The sequence below is a fragment of the Peromyscus leucopus genome, chromosome 14 (assembly GCF_004664715.2).
Source record: "Peromyscus leucopus breed LL Stock chromosome 14, UCI_PerLeu_2.1, whole genome shotgun sequence".
Taxonomy (NCBI): Eukaryota; Metazoa; Chordata; class Mammalia; order Rodentia; family Cricetidae; genus Peromyscus; species Peromyscus leucopus.
The window spans coordinates 37,187,705-37,206,145 of record NC_051075.1 but is presented as its reverse complement, the minus strand read 5'-3'; the positions used below and the strand labels follow the sequence as shown (position 1 = coordinate 37,206,145).

The 18,441-nt window shown below is 41.0% G+C and overlaps 1 protein-coding gene across 5 annotated transcripts in view; it reads left to right on the top strand.

Moving 5' to 3' along the window:
* The window catches only part of Sos2 (SOS Ras/Rho guanine nucleotide exchange factor 2), a 98,089-nt gene that overhangs the window by 31,182 nt on the left and 48,466 nt on the right, over positions 1 to 18,441 (top strand). For 2 of the 5 annotated variants that reach the window (XM_028858745.2, XM_028858738.2), the window contains exons 3-6: positions 3,797 to 3,928; positions 6,103 to 6,267; positions 13,153 to 13,359; positions 17,090 to 17,233. In XM_028858745.2, the coding sequence (XP_028714578.1) occupies positions 3,797 to 3,928; positions 6,103 to 6,267; positions 13,153 to 13,359; positions 17,090 to 17,233 (648 nt within the window). Of the gene's footprint in view, positions 1 to 99; positions 188 to 3,796; positions 3,929 to 6,102; positions 6,268 to 13,152; positions 13,360 to 17,089; positions 17,234 to 18,441 lie in introns of those variants that run through there. The other 3 variants (XM_028858753.2, XM_037210584.1, XM_037210585.1) reach the window with 3 other exon arrangements.

Below are 18,441 nucleotides of genomic sequence, written 5' to 3'. Positions count from 1 at the left end.
GCCAAGACCATGAACTGCCGCAAGCTTGAGCTTGTGTAAGACAGCAGCAGCAGCAGCAGCAGCAGCAGCTCTGGGTATCCGAGCAACTCAAGCTGAGAAGCACTTTCCCAGATGACTGGGCAGGGCACCCGGTGGCTCACAGCCAAGTCTTAAATGAGTTAAAACCTCTCTGCCTGATCCTGCAATGGTAGGTTCTGGCCAGTTCCCTACATGTCTTTATGTTATCCTTCCTGTTACTCTGGTGCAAAGGACTTGATTTCTTTTTGTGGTGTGGGGTGGAGATAAGGCATCTGTTGAGACAGGCTGGCTTTGAACTTACTATGTGGCCTTGTTCCTGATCCCCCTGCCTCTGCCTCTCAAGTGCTAGAATTACAGGCATGCACTGACATATTGACTTGATGTTTTTCTTTTTTGTTTTTGTTTTTACTGTCACTAATCTTTTTTTAAGGTATATTTTTATTTTATGTGTACAGCTATTTTGCCTGCATGTGTCTTTGCATTCATGCCTGCCAGGTGGCCACAGAGGAAAGAAGAGGGTATCGGATCCCCTGGACCCACAGTTACAGATGGTTGTTGGCTGCCATTTGGGTTCTGGGATTCAAACCCTGGTCCGCTGCTAGAGCTACTGAGCCATCTCTCCATCACATCACTGATCTTTTAAACAACCAAGTCTTCCCTGTCTGCAATTTTAAAGCATTCCCTTTTGGTCAAACTGCATGCTTTCCCGGTTTTTCTATTTGGCATTTTGCTCTGGATCCTCATTGTAAACCTGGCTAAAAGGCACCAGGAGCAACTGCGCCACAATCTGAACACTGTGCTGTCTTAAGATTTCCTCTGCTGAGTTATTTTTAAATTCAGCCTTACTCCAAGTCTCAGAACACAGCCACAGATGCTTTATAGAGTATTTCCTACTGGACCTCATAGTTTGAGCTCCATCTGGGCCCTCGCACTGCGGCCTGTCCCGCCCACATTCCAGGGCAGTCCTGTCTTCTGACTGCTCCCTAGAACTAAGTCCCAGCTGAAGCACCATGGGCTTTTGCTAGTCTGCGTCTGCTTCAGAACCACCTCAGAGACATCACCACAGCAGGGGCCCCAGCTGTGTGGTACCAGTTTCCTATAGTCGTCCAAGCTTTGTTACTGTGAAGTACCAGACATGAATGCTTACAGGAGGAAGAATCACTTTGACTTGGGTTCAGAGGTCCAGTCTGGTCATCAGCTCACGTGTCTAAGTCTGTAATGAGGCAGGCTATCCTAGTAGCAGGAACATTTGGCAAAGGCTGTTCATTTCATGATAAAATGAGAGAGAGAGAGAGAGAGAGAGAGAGAGAGAGAGAGAGAGAGAGAGAGAGAGAGAGAGGGAGGGAGGGAGGAAGAGGTCACAGCAAGTAGTCTTGTCTCCAAGTAATTCTGTTATGTAACAAATTCGTTAAAGGGACTGATGCCTTGATTAGGTCAGAGCTCTCAGGATCCAGTCACTGTGTCCAACGCCCACCAACTGCAAACAAGCCCCAATACATGAGACTTGTAGAAGATTTCATGTCCCAATAACAATAGGTGGAAAAGTCAGGTTCCAGAGGAACAGAACATACAGGATAAATATATATTAAAGGGAGAATTATGATATGGGTTAGAGTAGACCCATGGTTGGCTGTCTTCACACAGGAGAGGTGATAACCTAGTCATTTCTTAGTTTATGAGACTGGATCCCTCAGCAGGCCCAATCTGCTGCTGGATACACACAGGATTTCTGGAGAGCCACTTGAGTTCACGTTGGAAGGCCGAAGAAGCTGGCTTCCTGTTAGCAAAGGGTGAGAGAGAGCAACATGATAGATGCACTTACGAGCAAGGGGCAAAGTCAAGTAGGCAAAAAGCTAAAGCTTCCCCCACACCTTATGTCTAGGAAGCGCCACGGCATCCACTCCAGGAGACGGTCTTGCTGTCTGAATCTCCTAGAAAATACCGCATAGGCCTGCCCAAAGTTGTCCAATTACACTGGTAACCAAGATTAACCTTCTCAATGGGCAAATAAATACAATCGATTCATAAAGTATTAGAAATAAAGAAAATGAAATATTATGTGTGATAATAGCTACATTTCACAAAAATATAGGGTAAAAAAGGCTATACTCAAAATAATACATGTGATATTTCATCTTACGAACTTTAGAAACTGCTAATACCAATGGTGTTAGAAGTCAGGGACCAAGACGGCTCAGCATAGAAGGTGCTTCCCTCCTGATGACACAGAGTGATGACATGAGTGTGCTCCCTGCAACCCACATGAAGTTGGGTGGGGAGAAACACCAAAGTTGTCTTCTGGCCTTCACAGACATGCTGTGGCACATGCCTGCACACACACAATAAGGAATGAAGGATGAAGATCAAGATTATAGAATTGTTCTATAGCTGGGCAGTGGTGGCGCACGCCTTTAATCCCAGCACTCGGGAGGCAGAGGCAGGCGGATCTCTGTGAGTTCGAGGCCAGTCTGGGCTACCAAGTGAGTTCCAGGAAAGGTGCAAAGCTACACAGAGAAACCCTGTCTCGAAAAACCAAAAAAAAAAAGAGTTGTTCTATATCTTGATTTGGATAATGGTTACATAGGTGTAAACATTTTCAAAATTCATAGAACTGCATACTAAAACTGCTTGCAACTGGGCATAGTGGTACATGCTAATAATCTCAGCACACAGGAAAATGAGGCAGGAAGAACATAAGTTCAAGGTCATTCTGAGTACAGGGCAAAACTCCATCTTAAAAAGAAAAAAATCTGCTCATTTTAGTACATATAAATATTACCTTTATAGAAGATAAATATAAACCTTAAGGATATTAGTTCATTGTTTACATTTATAGAGAAACACACATACCTCTCTCTGTATGTGTGTGCTGCTGTGTAAATCTCTAAAAGTCTGCATGAATTATTAGTATGTTTTGCATTGGTTACATAGCATTTTTAGATTTTAAAAATATTTGTCAATGCAGCTTCTAGAAACTATTTTTGCATTATACTGTTAACTTTATTTTGAAGATTTTGTAGTAAAGTCACAACTTTCCGTATAAAGGAAACTGTAATTTAGAGTGTTGGAGGGAGTAGAACTTTTAGGCACTCTGCACCCCAACTCCAACAGTATTCTACGAGTCACATGATAGCTGTTCTTTTCAATGCCTCTCCACATTGCTGTAGGGTTTCCTCAAGGAGAGGCTTTCTGAAAATATTAATGATGAGATAACTTCTAAGTAGATGATGTTAACCTTAAAAATCACAGTTAAAGTTACTAATACACTCTTTCATGTTGATGTAGATCTCCTATGTATCGTATCTTTTCCTAATTCATAATTTTTAAACTATGCTAGAGCTCAGACCTGACCCTTGCACATCTTGCCCAGACAGTCTATTGAACTATGCTCCCCAGTGCTGACATAATAAACTTAAAAAAATTCATGTGACAAAATTATATGATAGAATCTTCATTGTCCTGTTGACCTTTGTTTTTCTTTATTTTGAGATAGGGTCTTACTTTGTAGTTTGGGCTGGCCTCAATTCTTCATGTAGCCCAGGCTGGGTTTGAACTCAGTCTTCTTGTCTCTACATTCTCAGTACTGGGATTATAGGTGTGCCACCATGGCTGGTGACTTTTTTAAAAACCAAAATTTTTTTTTTTATTCCTGAATCAAAACATACTATACCCCTGCTATCTTTTGTATTAAAGATACTGATCAGGTTGAGTTTTATATGAGTTTTCTATTTATAAACACTTCTGTTGATTCTGAATGGCCCCACTGTGATCCGAACAGGAACGAGTCCAAAAGACCTTTCCTCATCCTATTGATAAATGGGCAATTGCTGATGCACAGTCTGCCATCGAGAAACGTAAGCGAAGAAATCCTCTTTTACTACCTGTGGACAAAATCCATCCTTCTTTGAAGGTAATAAAAGATGAGATACTGGGGGGATTCTTCGTAATAAGTAGTACTTCGTAGTATTAAAGTGTGTATTTATAGTAGTAATGGTCTGTTTGTATATGCATTATATGCATTATAATATGTGTATGAAGTAAAAACAGGGAGTAAAGGTGTATGTCAGTGATACACTTTGTGTGAGTGATACCCTCGGTTGAATCCCTGGCATGCAATCCATCCACCCCTAAAGAAAAGAATGAAATAAAAATAAATGTACCCTAATGAAATCCCATGGCTCAAATTCTCCCTGCCCCCCCCCCACCGCCTCAAAGTTAATAGTAATAACACATGTGGCATTTTGTGGTATCTGCCAGTGACTACTACACTGCTATCTCTTATCAATTCTAATGTACTAGACCATGATTCTCAATGTTTTGTTATTAAGAAAGTGTAATATCAAAAGGCACTGAGTGTTTTTAAATTGACCTGTAGACTTTGGAAAAGGACACTAGAGAATAATCTATAGAATATGTTTGCTGTGTGTAGACCTTTTGGTAGAAGTCTCAGTAACTCCCTCATTCTAATATGTTTTCTGTCCCTGTGATAAACACCACAACCAAAAATAACTTGGGGAGAAAGGGTTTATCTCAGCTTATGCCTCATAGTCCATCACTGAGGGAAACCAAGGCAGGAGCTTCAAGCAGAAGCTATGGCAGAATGCTGCGTACTGGCCTGTTCCTCACAGCTTGCTCGGCTTCATATACATATACATGTGCATATGCATATACATACGTACGTACGTACGTACGTACATACATATATATAAAAATCTAGGACCATCTGCCCAGGAGTAGCACTACCCACAGAGGGCCAGGCCCTTCTTTGTCAATCATTAATCAAGAAAGTGCTCCACAGACCTGCCTCCAGGTAGAGGCAGCACCCTTCCCTCCCAGATATACATGTAGAAACTCTCTCCTGAAAAAGACTACAGTGATTAAAAGATAATGTGGTTTTTTGTTTTGTTTTGTTTTGTTTTTCAAGACAGGGTTTCTCTGTGTAGTCCTAGAACTCACTCTGTAGACCAAAGAACTCACAGACACTCACCTGCCTCTGCCTCCCTTGTGCTGGGACTAAAGGCCTGCACCATCACACCAGGCTAGATAATGATTTTAAAGCAGGTCCTTGCAGAAAGAAGGTATTTGTCACAGGGGTTTTCAGTCAGATGCTAAGAAGCTATCAGTAAAATCAAGCCCAACATTTTTTATTTTTCTGGTCTTCTGTATGTATAGTATGTTTTCTGATTTTGTGTTTTTATGGGTTTTCTTTGTGTGTTTCATGACTTTTTAAAATACTCTGTGTTTTATTTGTTTTGTTTTATTTGGCTGTTTGTCTTCTAAACAGAAAGAGAAGAAGGCTTGGCGTTAAATGTGTGGGGAGGATCTGGGAGGAGATGTGGGAGAGGGAACAGTGATCAGAATGTGTTGTATGAAAAAAGTTTAATTTCAGTTAAAAAAATATAGCTCAAGATTTCCTGTTAGAATCATGTACTGTCATTTGATGAAATAATGGACTTGCTAGATTATATATTTTTTGTAAGATCAATAATACTAGGATCAACTGTTAATTTTATATCCTATGGCAGTGGTTCTCACATTCCTAATGCTGCGACTTTTTAATATAGTTCCTTATGATGGTGACCTCAGCGATAAAATTATTATGTTGTTACTACATAACTGTAATTCTGCTGGTTATGAATTGTAATATAAAAACCTGTGTTTTCCCAATGATCTTAGGTGACTTCCAGAGGGGTCATGACCCACAGATTGAGAACCACTGTCCTATGGTACCCATATATTGAGATATTCTGCTTTTAAAAATCTGTTTATTAGCCAGGCAGTGGTGGCGCATGCTTTATGTCAGCACTCAGGAGGCAGAGGCAGGTGAATCCCTATGAGTTCGAGGGCAGCCTGGGCTACAGAGTGAATTTCAGCACAGCCAGGGCTACACAGAGAAACCCTGTCTTTGAAAAAAAATTGTTTATGAGTAAAACTGGTAGATAGGAATTTTTTTTCTTTCAGTACTGAAGCTTAAATTCAGGGCCTTGCTGCTAAGTCACCCCAGTTCTGAAGTAGGAGTTTTAAGTTTTTAATTGATACTTGAAAGGGCTTTTGCTTTGAAATTGAATTATCTTTTTTTAACAGGAAGTTTTGGGGTACAAAGTGGACTACCATGTATCCCTCTACATTGTGGCCGTATTGGAGTATATCTCAGCAGATATTTTGAAATTGGCTGGTAATTATGTTTTTAATATCCGGCATTATGAAATATCTCAGCAAGACATTAAAGTGTCAATGTGTGCAGATAAGGTAAGCGTTAAAAAGTATTGAAGCTTAAATTGAATACTAATAGCTATATGACAAATTTGTTTCGCTCTTTTAAAAATAATTTTAATGAAGTTTCTTTTTAAGTTTATGAAGATTTTTATATATTAAATTCACACATTTTAGTTTAACATATCAAATGTAAGCTGATACTGGAAATACTTCTTCCTGCAACACCAGTAATTAGTCTCTTTCCTAGTACTAGCGATCAGAAGGAGCGCCTTGCATGCCAGGTGCTTTGCCACTGACCTGTGCCTTCAGTACCTTTATTCATTTTATTTATTTGGGATGTTATTTAAGAGTTTATTTACCTCTCCCTGTGTGTATGTGTGTGTGTGTGTGTGTGTGAGAGAGAGAGAGAGAGAGAGAGAGAGAGAGAGGGAGGGAGGGAGAGAGCGAGAGAGAGAGAGAGAGAGAGAGAGAGAGAGAGAGAGAGAGAGAGAGAGAGAGAGAGAAAGAGAGAGCGAGCTTCCAGGTATCCTATCTTTCTTTCTACCATGGGGCTCAGGGATTAAACTCAGGTTATCAGGGTTGGTGAGAGCGAGAGAGAGAGAGAGAGAGAGAGCGAGAGAGAGAGAGAGAGAGAGAGAGAGAGAGAGAGGGAGACAGCTTCCAGGTATCCTATCTTTCTTTCTACCATGGGGCTCAGGGATTAAACTCAGGTTATCAGGCTTGGTGACACATGCCTTTACCTGCTCAGTCATCTCACTGGCCCTGCTTATTTTGGAGACAAGATTTCATTGTGTAGCTCAGGCTGGCCTTGAACTCACTGTATAGCTCAGACCAGCTTTGAATTCATGATCTTTCCGATTAGGCTCTGAAGTGATAGGATTATCAGCGTGCATCATGATGTACATGATGCTATTAGGTTTTTGGTTATTGTTTTAAAGCTGTCGCCTCCCTATGTAGCCCCAGCTGGCCTGAAGCTTGCTTTGTAGACCAGGCTGACCTTGAATTCCTAGATGTTCCCTTGCCTCTGCCTCCCAAGTATTGGGTTTAAAGGGGTGTGCCTTCATACCAGGTAATATATTATTAGTAAATTTTATAATGCCTGATACTGGAAGACAGAAAATACTAACTTTACTAGGTATTTTCAGAGTTCAGCATCTGTGGCGGGGGTTGGGGGTTGGGGGGTGAATTCTTTTTCCATCAAGAATCTTTACATGGCAGGGGGTGGGAGGGGGACAAAATCCACCCAAATCAGTTGAAGAAAAGTAGTTTATTTAGATAATATTTATTTTATCCAGTTATTTCCTTGCTTTATAGTGACAGGGTGTTACTATGTAACTTAGGCTGGCCTTGGACTTGCCTAGACTGCTGTCAAATGTGAGATCCTCCTGCCTCTGTGTGCTGGAATTCTAGGCATGAGATTTGAATGTTTAAAGGAGAATATGCAGCATTGTTTCTGGTCTATTAAATGTAAGTGATTGTGAAGAGCATGTTTAGTATCTCGAGGCAGTTAGGGCATGGGCCGGGAAGAAACAGTTCACAACAAGTTCCTGCCTCTGGTCTGTTTTCTCTGGATCACAGGTGCCTTTCTTCCTGTTCTAGGTTCTGCTTGAGGGAGACTCCAGTCTCTCGTTTCCTTGTCTCCTCCCTCCCTCCCTCTTTTTTCCTCCTTCTAGTTCACCTACTAATTCAGCATTGCTTGAAGTATATGTCTTGAACAAGGAAAGTACAACACTGAGTAAGATAGCAATCCTATGTCAAAAGGAATATGTGTTAGTGTGAAATGAAAACACCATGAACACATAATACAGTGTGATTTAAGCATTAGACCAGCAAATCCAGCGTGCAGTGGAGAGAACAGTCTGCTCGCGTCAGAGCCTAGGAAGACCTAACAGAGAAGATTGCTGGAGCTGGCCGTCTGGGTTAGTGTGTGCCGGTGGTTGGCACTAGGGAGTTCCAGCAGATGGTGGTGTTTGCAGAGCTTTAACAGGCCTGGGCTAGACTGCCAGGCCACATTATTTTTTGAAAATACTACTTTTTTTTTTTTAACCTGTAGTTGAGTTCTGTCATTCTATACTTTAATTTAAAAACTGATTTTCCTTGCATTTCATTGTAGAAATTCATCATTTTTATTTTGACTACTAAAACCATGATTACATACTTTTTGTTGCTCTGAAAGTGACATGAGCTGATAGAAAAGCTGGAAGTGTAGTACCCCGTCTCGCATCCACGTCATTTTGAGAGTAAACAGCCTACATAGGATGTTCTGCCGACAAGATCATCTCCCTGCGGCACAGTAGTCAGACCGTCAGAGGCCGGCACATGGGCACATGGGCACATGGGTGTGGGTGCTGTTGTTCCGGGACCTCTTCCGTAGCAAAGGGATTTAGTCCAGAGTCATGCGTTATTTACTTAGTTGTCATGACTCTTTTCTCCTAGAAAAAGTCCTTTCTTCTTTAACCTTCATGACCTTGACACTGGAGAACTGCAAGCCAGTTGTTAATGGTCCTCAGCTTAGACTTTTTCTGATGTTATGTTTTGGCTAGAATCAGGCTGTAGCCTTCAGCAGGAATTCATAAAAGTACACTATGTTCTCATTGTAATTTTTTACATGGCATACAACTCACTTTCAGTGTTATTCATTAGTGATGTTGTTATCTACCAATCTTCTCTTTCGGTCACTGTTTTCCTTTTATAATTAACAAAAATTTTGTAAAATATTCCGGGACTGTCTTGTACTCTTTAGCACTCTTTAGGTTTGTTGGTTCATTTAAATATGGACTCACAGGTTCTTATTTTACTCAGTGGATCATAATTAGTTGTATGGATGTTCAAATGATCACAGATTTGATCAGGTCAGGTGGGAACTCCAAATTTACTTTATTTCTCTTATTTTTTGGAATAATTTCTTTTTGTTTATTTTTAAGTATAAATTGACAAGTTGTGGGTTTACACGTTAGGAGTTACACTGGCTGTGACTTATAAATACAGTGTGGAATAAACTTACACTATGTATGTCAACTCAGATATGTATATTTGTGGTGAGAACATTTGAAACTCGCTGTCTTAGCAATTTTGAAATGTACTGTGCATTGTTATTTAATATATTTTCCATGCTCTGTGTTAGATATAATTTTTTTCTTCTGTCTGATTGAGACTTTCTACCTTTTGGCCCTCATCTCTCATTTCTCTTCCCTGTTTCTGAACCAATATTCTGTTCTTTGCTTCTGTAAACATGACTATTTTAAATATGTAGTATTTGTCTTTTGGGAGTACTCTATTTCAGCAGTAGACAGTCTAGGTTCATCTTGTTCAACGTGGCACTTTCCAAGCTTAGAATTACTTATTTCTCTAAAACAACAGCAATCACAACAACCAACACTTGAGCTCCTCTGAAGTAGAGAACAGTATTTATAAACACAAGGTGTGGGTAGAGGAGCTAGCTCGTTGCTGTTGGAGGCATACCGTCTCTCTCAGGACACCCCTACCACCACCACCCCGTTTCCCAGTTCTCTAATCTGGTCATTTAAGATTTCACTTCAGTCTTCTCTCTTCATATTGGTCATTGAAGACTCTGGCTCCGTTTTTCTTACTATATCTTCTTATTTGAGCAGTTCTCCCATGTGTTACCAGGCTCTCCCCTCCCACTACTGTGGTAGACACCCTCCATTTGCCCACACGGCCTCCCAGGATTCCGTGAGTCTGAGTGGCAATGATGTCTACTCCAGTTGGTCATGGTCTCCAACAGCAGGCTGTGCCTTCCCCACCCACCCACCTTATCCCTTCGGTTTTTTCCTTAAGATTCACATGTTATTTGTATTTATGTGTACATGTGAATTTATGTGCACCAAGTGCATGTAGTGTCCACAGAGGCCAGGTGGCATTGGATCCCCTGGAACTAGAGTTACAGGCAGCTGTAAAACTCCCTGATGGGAGTCCATCAGCCCCCACCCCACCCCGTCTTAGAATGCTCTAGGCTCTGCATCCTGAACTGAAGCATCCACAGTTTCTCATCCTCCCCTGCAGGGATTCCTGCCTTCCTTGTCTTGTCCATCCTCTCCCTTCAGTGGCCTTAGATAGACGATGTAAGACATTGTGACTCTAACAACCACTGAGCCTTCCCTCCAGCCCCTACACTGACATAAAATTAAAGACAAGCATCGAGATTTGCCTTTACCAACACTGACTATTATGAAATGGCCCTCTCCTTGATGTTTTATGCTCTTCTTTTATAGTTTCAGTATTAACTTTTTGAGTATCCATATCACTATTACTTTCTGGGCTTGCAGATGTCTGAACCCCTGAGGACTTTTGTAAGTGAGGTACTCTTCTGCTTTTCTTTTCTTCAACTCGTATTGTGAATTTTAACAACTATAAGCTTAACTCAAATTTAACTTCAGAAAATTTCATATTGTCTTGAAGTTATCACACACCAAGATATTTAAAAAAACCTAATTCTGACATTCATTTTCTATACCCTTTCCAGTTTTTGGTAGTATATGTAAGTTTGAGAAACTTTGTTTAGTTGAAATTGCTCAATAAAAGAATCTTAAAAGAGCAATATAAGGAATAAAGTTTTAAACAGATTGAAGACATCCTTCTGGGTTTAAGATGTACCACTTTTCTGTTACTGTTTACCTCCTGTATGGTTCAACATCAACAAATATGTAAAGAGCCAGACAAAACCTAGGCATGGTGGTATACGCCTGTAATCTTAGCACTTAGTGGTCATAGGCAGCAGGATTGCTGCAAGTTAGAGGACAGCCTGGGGTCCACAGTGAATTCTCAGCCAGTTCCAGGCTGCATATTAATACCCTGTTTCAGAATGATAAAACAACAGCAGCCCCCCGAGAACCCACAAAGCTAGATGATAACTATTGTAGTCTGTCTTGCAACTACTCATTTTCGGCCTGGTAGCACACAAAAATAGCCTTAAACAGATGGACTTGGGCTGTGTGCCAGTATAACTTGATGGAAATAGACAGTGGGCAGGAGTTGGCGTGTGACCCAGTTTGCTGGTCCTTGCTTCAGAGTTCCTTCTCACAGTCTCCTGTTTGTCACCGAGGCAGTCACGTGCTTAGCTGAGAATGCAGATGACTGTGTGAGTTTATGAGCTTGTTTGACATGGTATGAACTTTGTAGATCCAAACTTGTTTCTAGTGATCACTATTTCAAGAGCTTATAAATCATGTGTTTAATAACTATCGTAATTTCCTCTCATCTGACAGGACTTTCTTTCCAGAGGTATACCTTTCTTTTTTTCCCCTCTGAACTCCTAAAAACATAAACTTGATCAAATTGTTCAGTGTTTCTATGTGCATGTGGTGTGTGTGTGTTCCCAGGGGATGCACGCAGAGGTCAGAGACCAGCTTGCAGGCGCCGCTTCTCTTCTTTGTGCAAGTTACAAGTCAGGGCTGAGCTTGGGTTGTCAGGCTTGGCAGCCAGCCCCTGCTGAGCCATCTTGCTGGCTCCTTTCTCTTTTAAAAACGTAGACTATAGTTAACTATATGATTGATTTATATATATAGATAGATAGATTATTTTTATGGGTGTGAGTATTTTACCTACTTGTATGTGTGTGCTTGGTGCCTGCGGAGGTCAGAAGAAAGCTTCGGATTCCCTGGAACTGGAATGCATCTTGATCATTTGCACCTCCAGCTCCTCACAGGAACCCCCGACTCTTCCCTCCCATTCCTTCAGGTAGCCTCAGGGTGTCCCCCTCCCCAACTCACATCTCTCCTGAACTCCTTTTTAAAAATTATTTTTATTTATGCATATATATGTGTGTGTACCTACGTCAGCTTGTATGTACCTGTATGTGTACAGGTGCTGATACAGGTTAGAGCGCATCAGATCCTCTGGAAGTGGTATAACGGGTGGTTTGAGCCGCTTGATGTTGGTGTTGGGAATTGGACCCGGTCTTCTGCAGGAACAGTAGCTATTCTTAACCACTGAACCATTTTCCAAGCCCTTTCCTGAACTCTTTTTTGGTTTTTCAAGACAGAGTTTCTCTGTATAGCCCTGGCTGTCTTGGAACTCATTCTGTAGACCAGAGTGAACTCAGAAATTTACCTGCCTCTGCCTCCCAAGTGCTGGGATTAAAGGCGTGCATCACTGATGCCTGGCTTCTTGAACTCTTAACAGTTTTGAATATATAATTAACTATTTAAAGGTCCAATTAAGTAAGAGTGTTAAAGTATAAAGACACCTTATTCCCATTGCTTTTGATTTATGAATAGTTCTTGCCTGTTGGCTGACACTTGCACACTGTGTACACACATGTACATACAAATGTACATGCACAAGTAATAATGACAAGAAAAGTGTCATTTGTTTGGGACAGACAGAATTTTCTTAAAAATCTTTCTGATGCCAAGTTGAATGAGAGCACTGTGCTTTCTAAAGCATCACACTGTCACAGATGACCTGCCTTTATTATGACACTTCATGTTTTCCTTCAGTTCTGCCCAGCTGCGTACACAGCAAGGCTGTTGGATGCCAGTCATTTGCTAGACATCACCAATCTTCCATTAGCTGTGTTTTACGTAGGAAGAATATGACTTTCATAAGAATAAATACTTATCTATAATCACAGGTGTCTAGGAATCAGAACTGTGATTTTTGTCTCACATGGTTGTTCCCTAAAAGCACACTCCTTTTGCTATTATATACAACTATCTATATGTGTAGATACATATATGTCTTATCTATATAAGCACGTACATGTGTATTCCAGAAACACTAATTTTCCTATATCCGGTTTAACACCATCTCCTCTGACTTTCCCCTAAATTTCCTAATAGAAATTTGTGTGTGCAACATACAGTTCTTACTGCCTAATAACGTTTGAATTGCAGTCGTTTGAAACAGTTTTACAAACGGAAGGAAAGTAACTGTACATTCCTGATTTGTGCTTTCCAGGTTCTGATGGACATGTTTGATCAGGATGATGATATAGGTTTGGTTTCTCTCTGTGAAGATGAACCTAGTTCTTCTGGTGAGCTAAACTACTATGACCTTGTCAGAACTGAAATTGCAGAAGAAAGACAGTATCTACGGGAACTGAACATGATCATCAAAGTATTCCGGGAAGCCTTTCTTTCTGACAGGAAGTTGTTCAGGCCTTCTGTAAGTGCTTCCGGGATTGAAACTCTGTGCATGTCCCTCAAACAAATAGCAGGTTAAAATGAATCATTAGTATGTTATTTACCACAGTCGTGTGTCAGTGTTCCTTTGACATGTTTCTGAGTTCAGAACCATCTGAATTGTACACAGGTGTAAGTGCAGTGACGTGGAGACTCAAGGGGAGGGGTTGTCCTGGGATGACCACATTTTCTGCTCTGTAGTTGCAGGTTAGTCAGATGTAATGAGACGTCGTCACTCATCGGAATGTGAGGAAATGGTAGGAGGATGGAGGCGCTCTCCCTTCTGGGGGGGGGGGCTTTAAGGCTGCAAGCTTCAACAGTGGCCGTTTTCAGTTTTGTGGTTGTGGTTTTTCTGTTTTGTTTTGTTTTTGAGACAGGTTCTCAACATGTAGCTCTGGCTGGCCTATAATTTACTATGTAGTTCAGGCTGACTTTGAGATTTACCTGCCTCTGCCTCAAAAGTGCTGGGATTAAAGGTGTGCCACCAAGCTCGACTAACTATGGGAATTTTGTTGTATTTTGACTTTAAAAATTATTTGTTTTGTATGTGAGAGTGTTTTGCCTGCATGTGTATCTGTGCACCACATGTATGCCTAGTGACTATGGAGGAAAGAAGGGGACATTGGATCCCCTGGAACTGGAGTTGTGGATGTTTGTGAGCTGCCATGTGAGTGCTGGGATCGAACCTGGTCCTCTAGAAGAGCAGCTGGTACTCTTAGTCACTGAGCAGCAGGAAGTTTAACAGCCATGTCCCAAGTAAAGAATCAAGGGCAGGGGTCTCCTGTTTGCAGACAGGCCAGCAATGGGTGCAGGGCCTGGCTGAGTGCTCTTCTCTCTGTAGCATCGAAAGTCAGTTTCTCAGGTTGTGCACCTCATGCCTAAAGCCCAGGATCAGGATTCGGATCAGGAGTTGCAGGCCCACCTAGGTTACATAGTGAAACACTGTCTCAAGTAAGCAAAGGAAAACCAGGCCAATTCTAGGAAATCCAGCTACAAAAATATAGGTGTCCTTCTTTTTTCTTTCCTTACTTTAACAATGGTGTGTTTCTCTCTAAGTATGTTTGACCTATATTTAAAAACTATTTCATCTTAAGCTTACCTATTTTATACCTTCTAAGTTCTTCACTACACTAACTTAGAATAAACAAATAGACACAGTGCTCAGGCCCAGCTGTCTGAGTGCGTCAGAACTGATAGATTTTATTCTTTTCCAGCAGAGTGATTCAAATGATATTTCAAGGTGTTTTAATCGGCCTTGACTCGTTTCTTTTGCATACCTTTTTAGTTTAATAATGTTGCTGACTTCTGCTAACATGTAGTTTATGATTCCGTTTTGTTTGATCCTTACACACATGCCATCTGTAGGGCAGACATCACTTTTCCCCTTTCCTGCTGTAACATAGTTGAGTTAGTTAAATTCAGTACAGCACTGCGGCTTGGATGTGAGCTCTTTCTACTACATTATAGACTGGTTTTCTGTGATAGTACTAGGAATAGGGGTAGCAACGCTATTGGTTAATGCTGCCTTCTGTGCCTTTCCTGTGCCCCACCAGGCTTCACTCCTAAATTAATTTGTCTCTTTTCACTGGATTAATGCAGGTTTGATAGACAGTCTCTGTTACACTGAAGGTTAGAAGTAAGAATTCCTTTTTTCCTCCCTCTCTGTATCTGCTATAAACGTTTTTTCCCATGTAGATGACAATATAAACTTTTGAGTTGAAGACCATCTAAGATCAGAGAATAGTTCTTGGCAAATGTTGGAAAAGTAATAAATGAGTTAAGGTTGACCTCAGTTACAGGATGTGTGGCCATGGGCAAATTCTCTGACTCCTTGGTGCCTGGGCTCTCATTTGTAATACAGGGATGTTGTGTACATACATCCAGGTGCCAGGCTGACAGGGGGCCTGAGACGGGAGTACAGCCCTGCTAAGAGCACTTGCCTTGCAGTCCGTCCTTAGCAGTGCCAAACGAGCAAATAAATAGAGTTTAAAAGATAAAGCCCACGTCAAAGGCCTGTAATAATGTGTGAAACATATTAAGTTGTCATTTGTATCTTAATCCATGGTCACTCGTCTTGCATGTTGTAAAAGGGAAAACAAACTGTTTTGTTCTGCAGTCTCACATGTGAGAGATCACTCTATGATGTGTGTGTCTCCTCTGAGCCCCTTGCACACTAGGTTGCTCTTCAGAGGATCACCTCAGATTGATTCTCCTGCCCATTAATTCAGCCCCGATGTTACCCTGCTAGACACTGTGTCATGGCTGAAGGACTCATGCCCAACAGGCTATAGCAATTGAAGTTCCTATGACCCCTCCTTGGGGTCGGTTTGATCTGCTGGGGTGGCTCATCGAACTCAGGGAAATATTTAAGTTGACCAGTTTGTTATGAGGGATGTTCTGTGGGACCCAAGGTGAACAGCAGTGAGGGAAGGATGGGACAAGGTTTGAGGGTTCTAGCTTCCATGTTCTTCTTCCTGGGAAGCCATGCTCCTGGCACCTCCATGTGTTCACAGCTTAGAAGCTCAGCAACCTTGTTCGAGAGTCTTCATAGAACTTGGACCCCATTCTCCGACCCGACTCCAGAAGTCAGTGAGCTGAGGGAACATTCATCCCTTTAATCCTCACCCTTAGTAACTTGTTAGCATAACTCAGGAGTGATCAGAGACACTCTGGAAATTCCCAGTGTTTTAGAAGCTCCATCAGAAGAACCAGGACAAAAGCCAAACATTCATATTATGTTTCACAAGTAGCAGAGCTGGGATTCACAGTGCGGGTTGATCGTGTTCCTTAGCCTATTATGTTCCCATTGCCAGATACTAGGATGACTGTAGCCTGGCTCGTAGGTAATGTGATCTGTTTGTGTCTACTGTGTTCATGGCTTAATCTAAATATAACAGTAATTCAAGCATGGCTGTTTGAAGACATCTTTAGTGCCTTTTAAAATTTAGAACATGAACAATAAATGGAACAACTAATTCAATTGTATCTAAAGTAGGAGTCATTTTCATTCCAATCCTAGCTGTTATCATCAGCTTACTCTTTAAGACTTTCATTTTTTTCAGCATTTTAGCCAATTTCAAAACACACAAATGCATTTCTTTTTTATAAAGAAGTGCTTTGATGTTTATAGAGGTATCTATGAGATTTGAGGATTATAAATTCAAGCTATCTAGAATTTATAGTTTCTAGTATACTTATTGCCTCTGATCTGAGAGATTCTTAAAATTTTCTTTGTATTCATGATTGATTTTTTTACTGTCTTAGAATATACTTTGATGAAACCCGATGCAAAGGCATCTTTAGCATTTATTGTGGTGGTGTGCACGTGTGTCAGAGAACAGCCTGTGGAACTAGGTCCTTTCCTTCACCGTGTGTGTCCTGGGAATGGAGCTCAGGTGATTCTGCCCAGTAGCCATCACCAGCTGAGCTGTCTTACTACCCGCTTCCTTTTGAGACAGGTTCTCCCGGTGAACCTGGAGCCCCTTTCTTCTGCTGGGCTGGCTGGCCAGTGAGTGACAGGGATCCCCTGACTGCCCCTCCACCCCAGGGTCACAAATGTCCACCAGCACCTGGCTTTCCTGTGGGCGCTGGGACCTGAGCTCAGGTCGACATATGCTTCACAGACTCAGCTGCTCCTCAGTCCACTTCTGTTTGCTGTTACTGTGTAAGCATGATTCTCAACCTGACATGCCTCAACCTTTCTTATTTTTCAGGAAATTGAAAAGATTTTCAGTAACATTTCAGATATACATGAATTGACTGTGAAACTCTTAGGGTTGATTGAAGACACAGTGGAAATGACAGATGAAAGCAGTCCTCACCCATTAGCTGGGAGCTGCTTTGAAGATTTAGCAGAGGTAACTGTACAAAACCACTTCAGCTGTCATTAAAGTTTTAAAAATTAGATCAAGACATTTAGTAATGTATGTTTTTTAATTTAGAAGGACCTGCTGACTACTATAAAAAAAATACTCAAGATTCAGTTATGTTGATTTAGTAGCACTTTGGGTTTGCAGCTTTGAACTTACCACCCTGATGCCCCAGCCTCTCAGGTGTCTAGAACGCAAGAGTGTGCCCATGCCCAGCTACTGAAACTTTCTTTATAGTATGCTAATGCTAGCATTTATGGTGCAAGCTTATATACTAGTAGTATAATATTAATACTAATAATTAGTTATATATATATACATATACATATATACACATATATACTTATTTACTTATTTTAACCCTAAGTACATTTAAGGTGAAGGAAATAATTTTTTTTTCCAAGGCAGGGAAATGTCTAATATATATATATTATATATATATATATATACATATATATATATTATATATAGTATATAATATATATACTATAAAATGATATACCTTTTTGTAAAAGTATTCAAATTAAAGATGGCCACTATAACTTATAACATCTATCCCTTTAAAGATGATGTGTTTTATGTGTATGGGTATTTTCCCTGGATGTGTGTCTGTGCACCACATGTGTGCAGTACCCAGGGAGGCCAGAAGAGGGCATTGGGTCCCCTGGAACTGGAGTTACAGACAGTTGTGAGCCACCCTGTGGGTGCTGAAACTTGAACCCAGGTCTTCTGGAAGAGCAGCTAATGCTCTTAACCATGAGCCACCTCTCCAGCCCTCTACATTTATCCTTATATAAATATTCTCTGTGTTTTATAAAGCTATGTGTATATTTACAAGACAACGTTCTTCCGTTTTATAATGCTTTTCATTCTGTCATATTTTCTGTTAGTAAATACACTTAGACATACTTTTTAAGTATAAAAGTATAAATATATAAGGCTGGCAAGATGGCTAAGCAGTAAGGTACTTGCCACCAAACCTGACTTTGAACTGTTGGATCCCTCCGAGCGAGAAGGTGCGAACGAAGAACTGGCCCCTGCAGGTTGTCTTCGGACATGTTCACAAAGACATGCAGGCAGATGACATTTCACACAGCACAAACGTATTGTTGTTTGTATATCGTTGTACATGAGCATATATATTGTTCTTATATTTCCTCTGTTTAAATAAAAGCATGTCAGGTAGCTTTGCATAC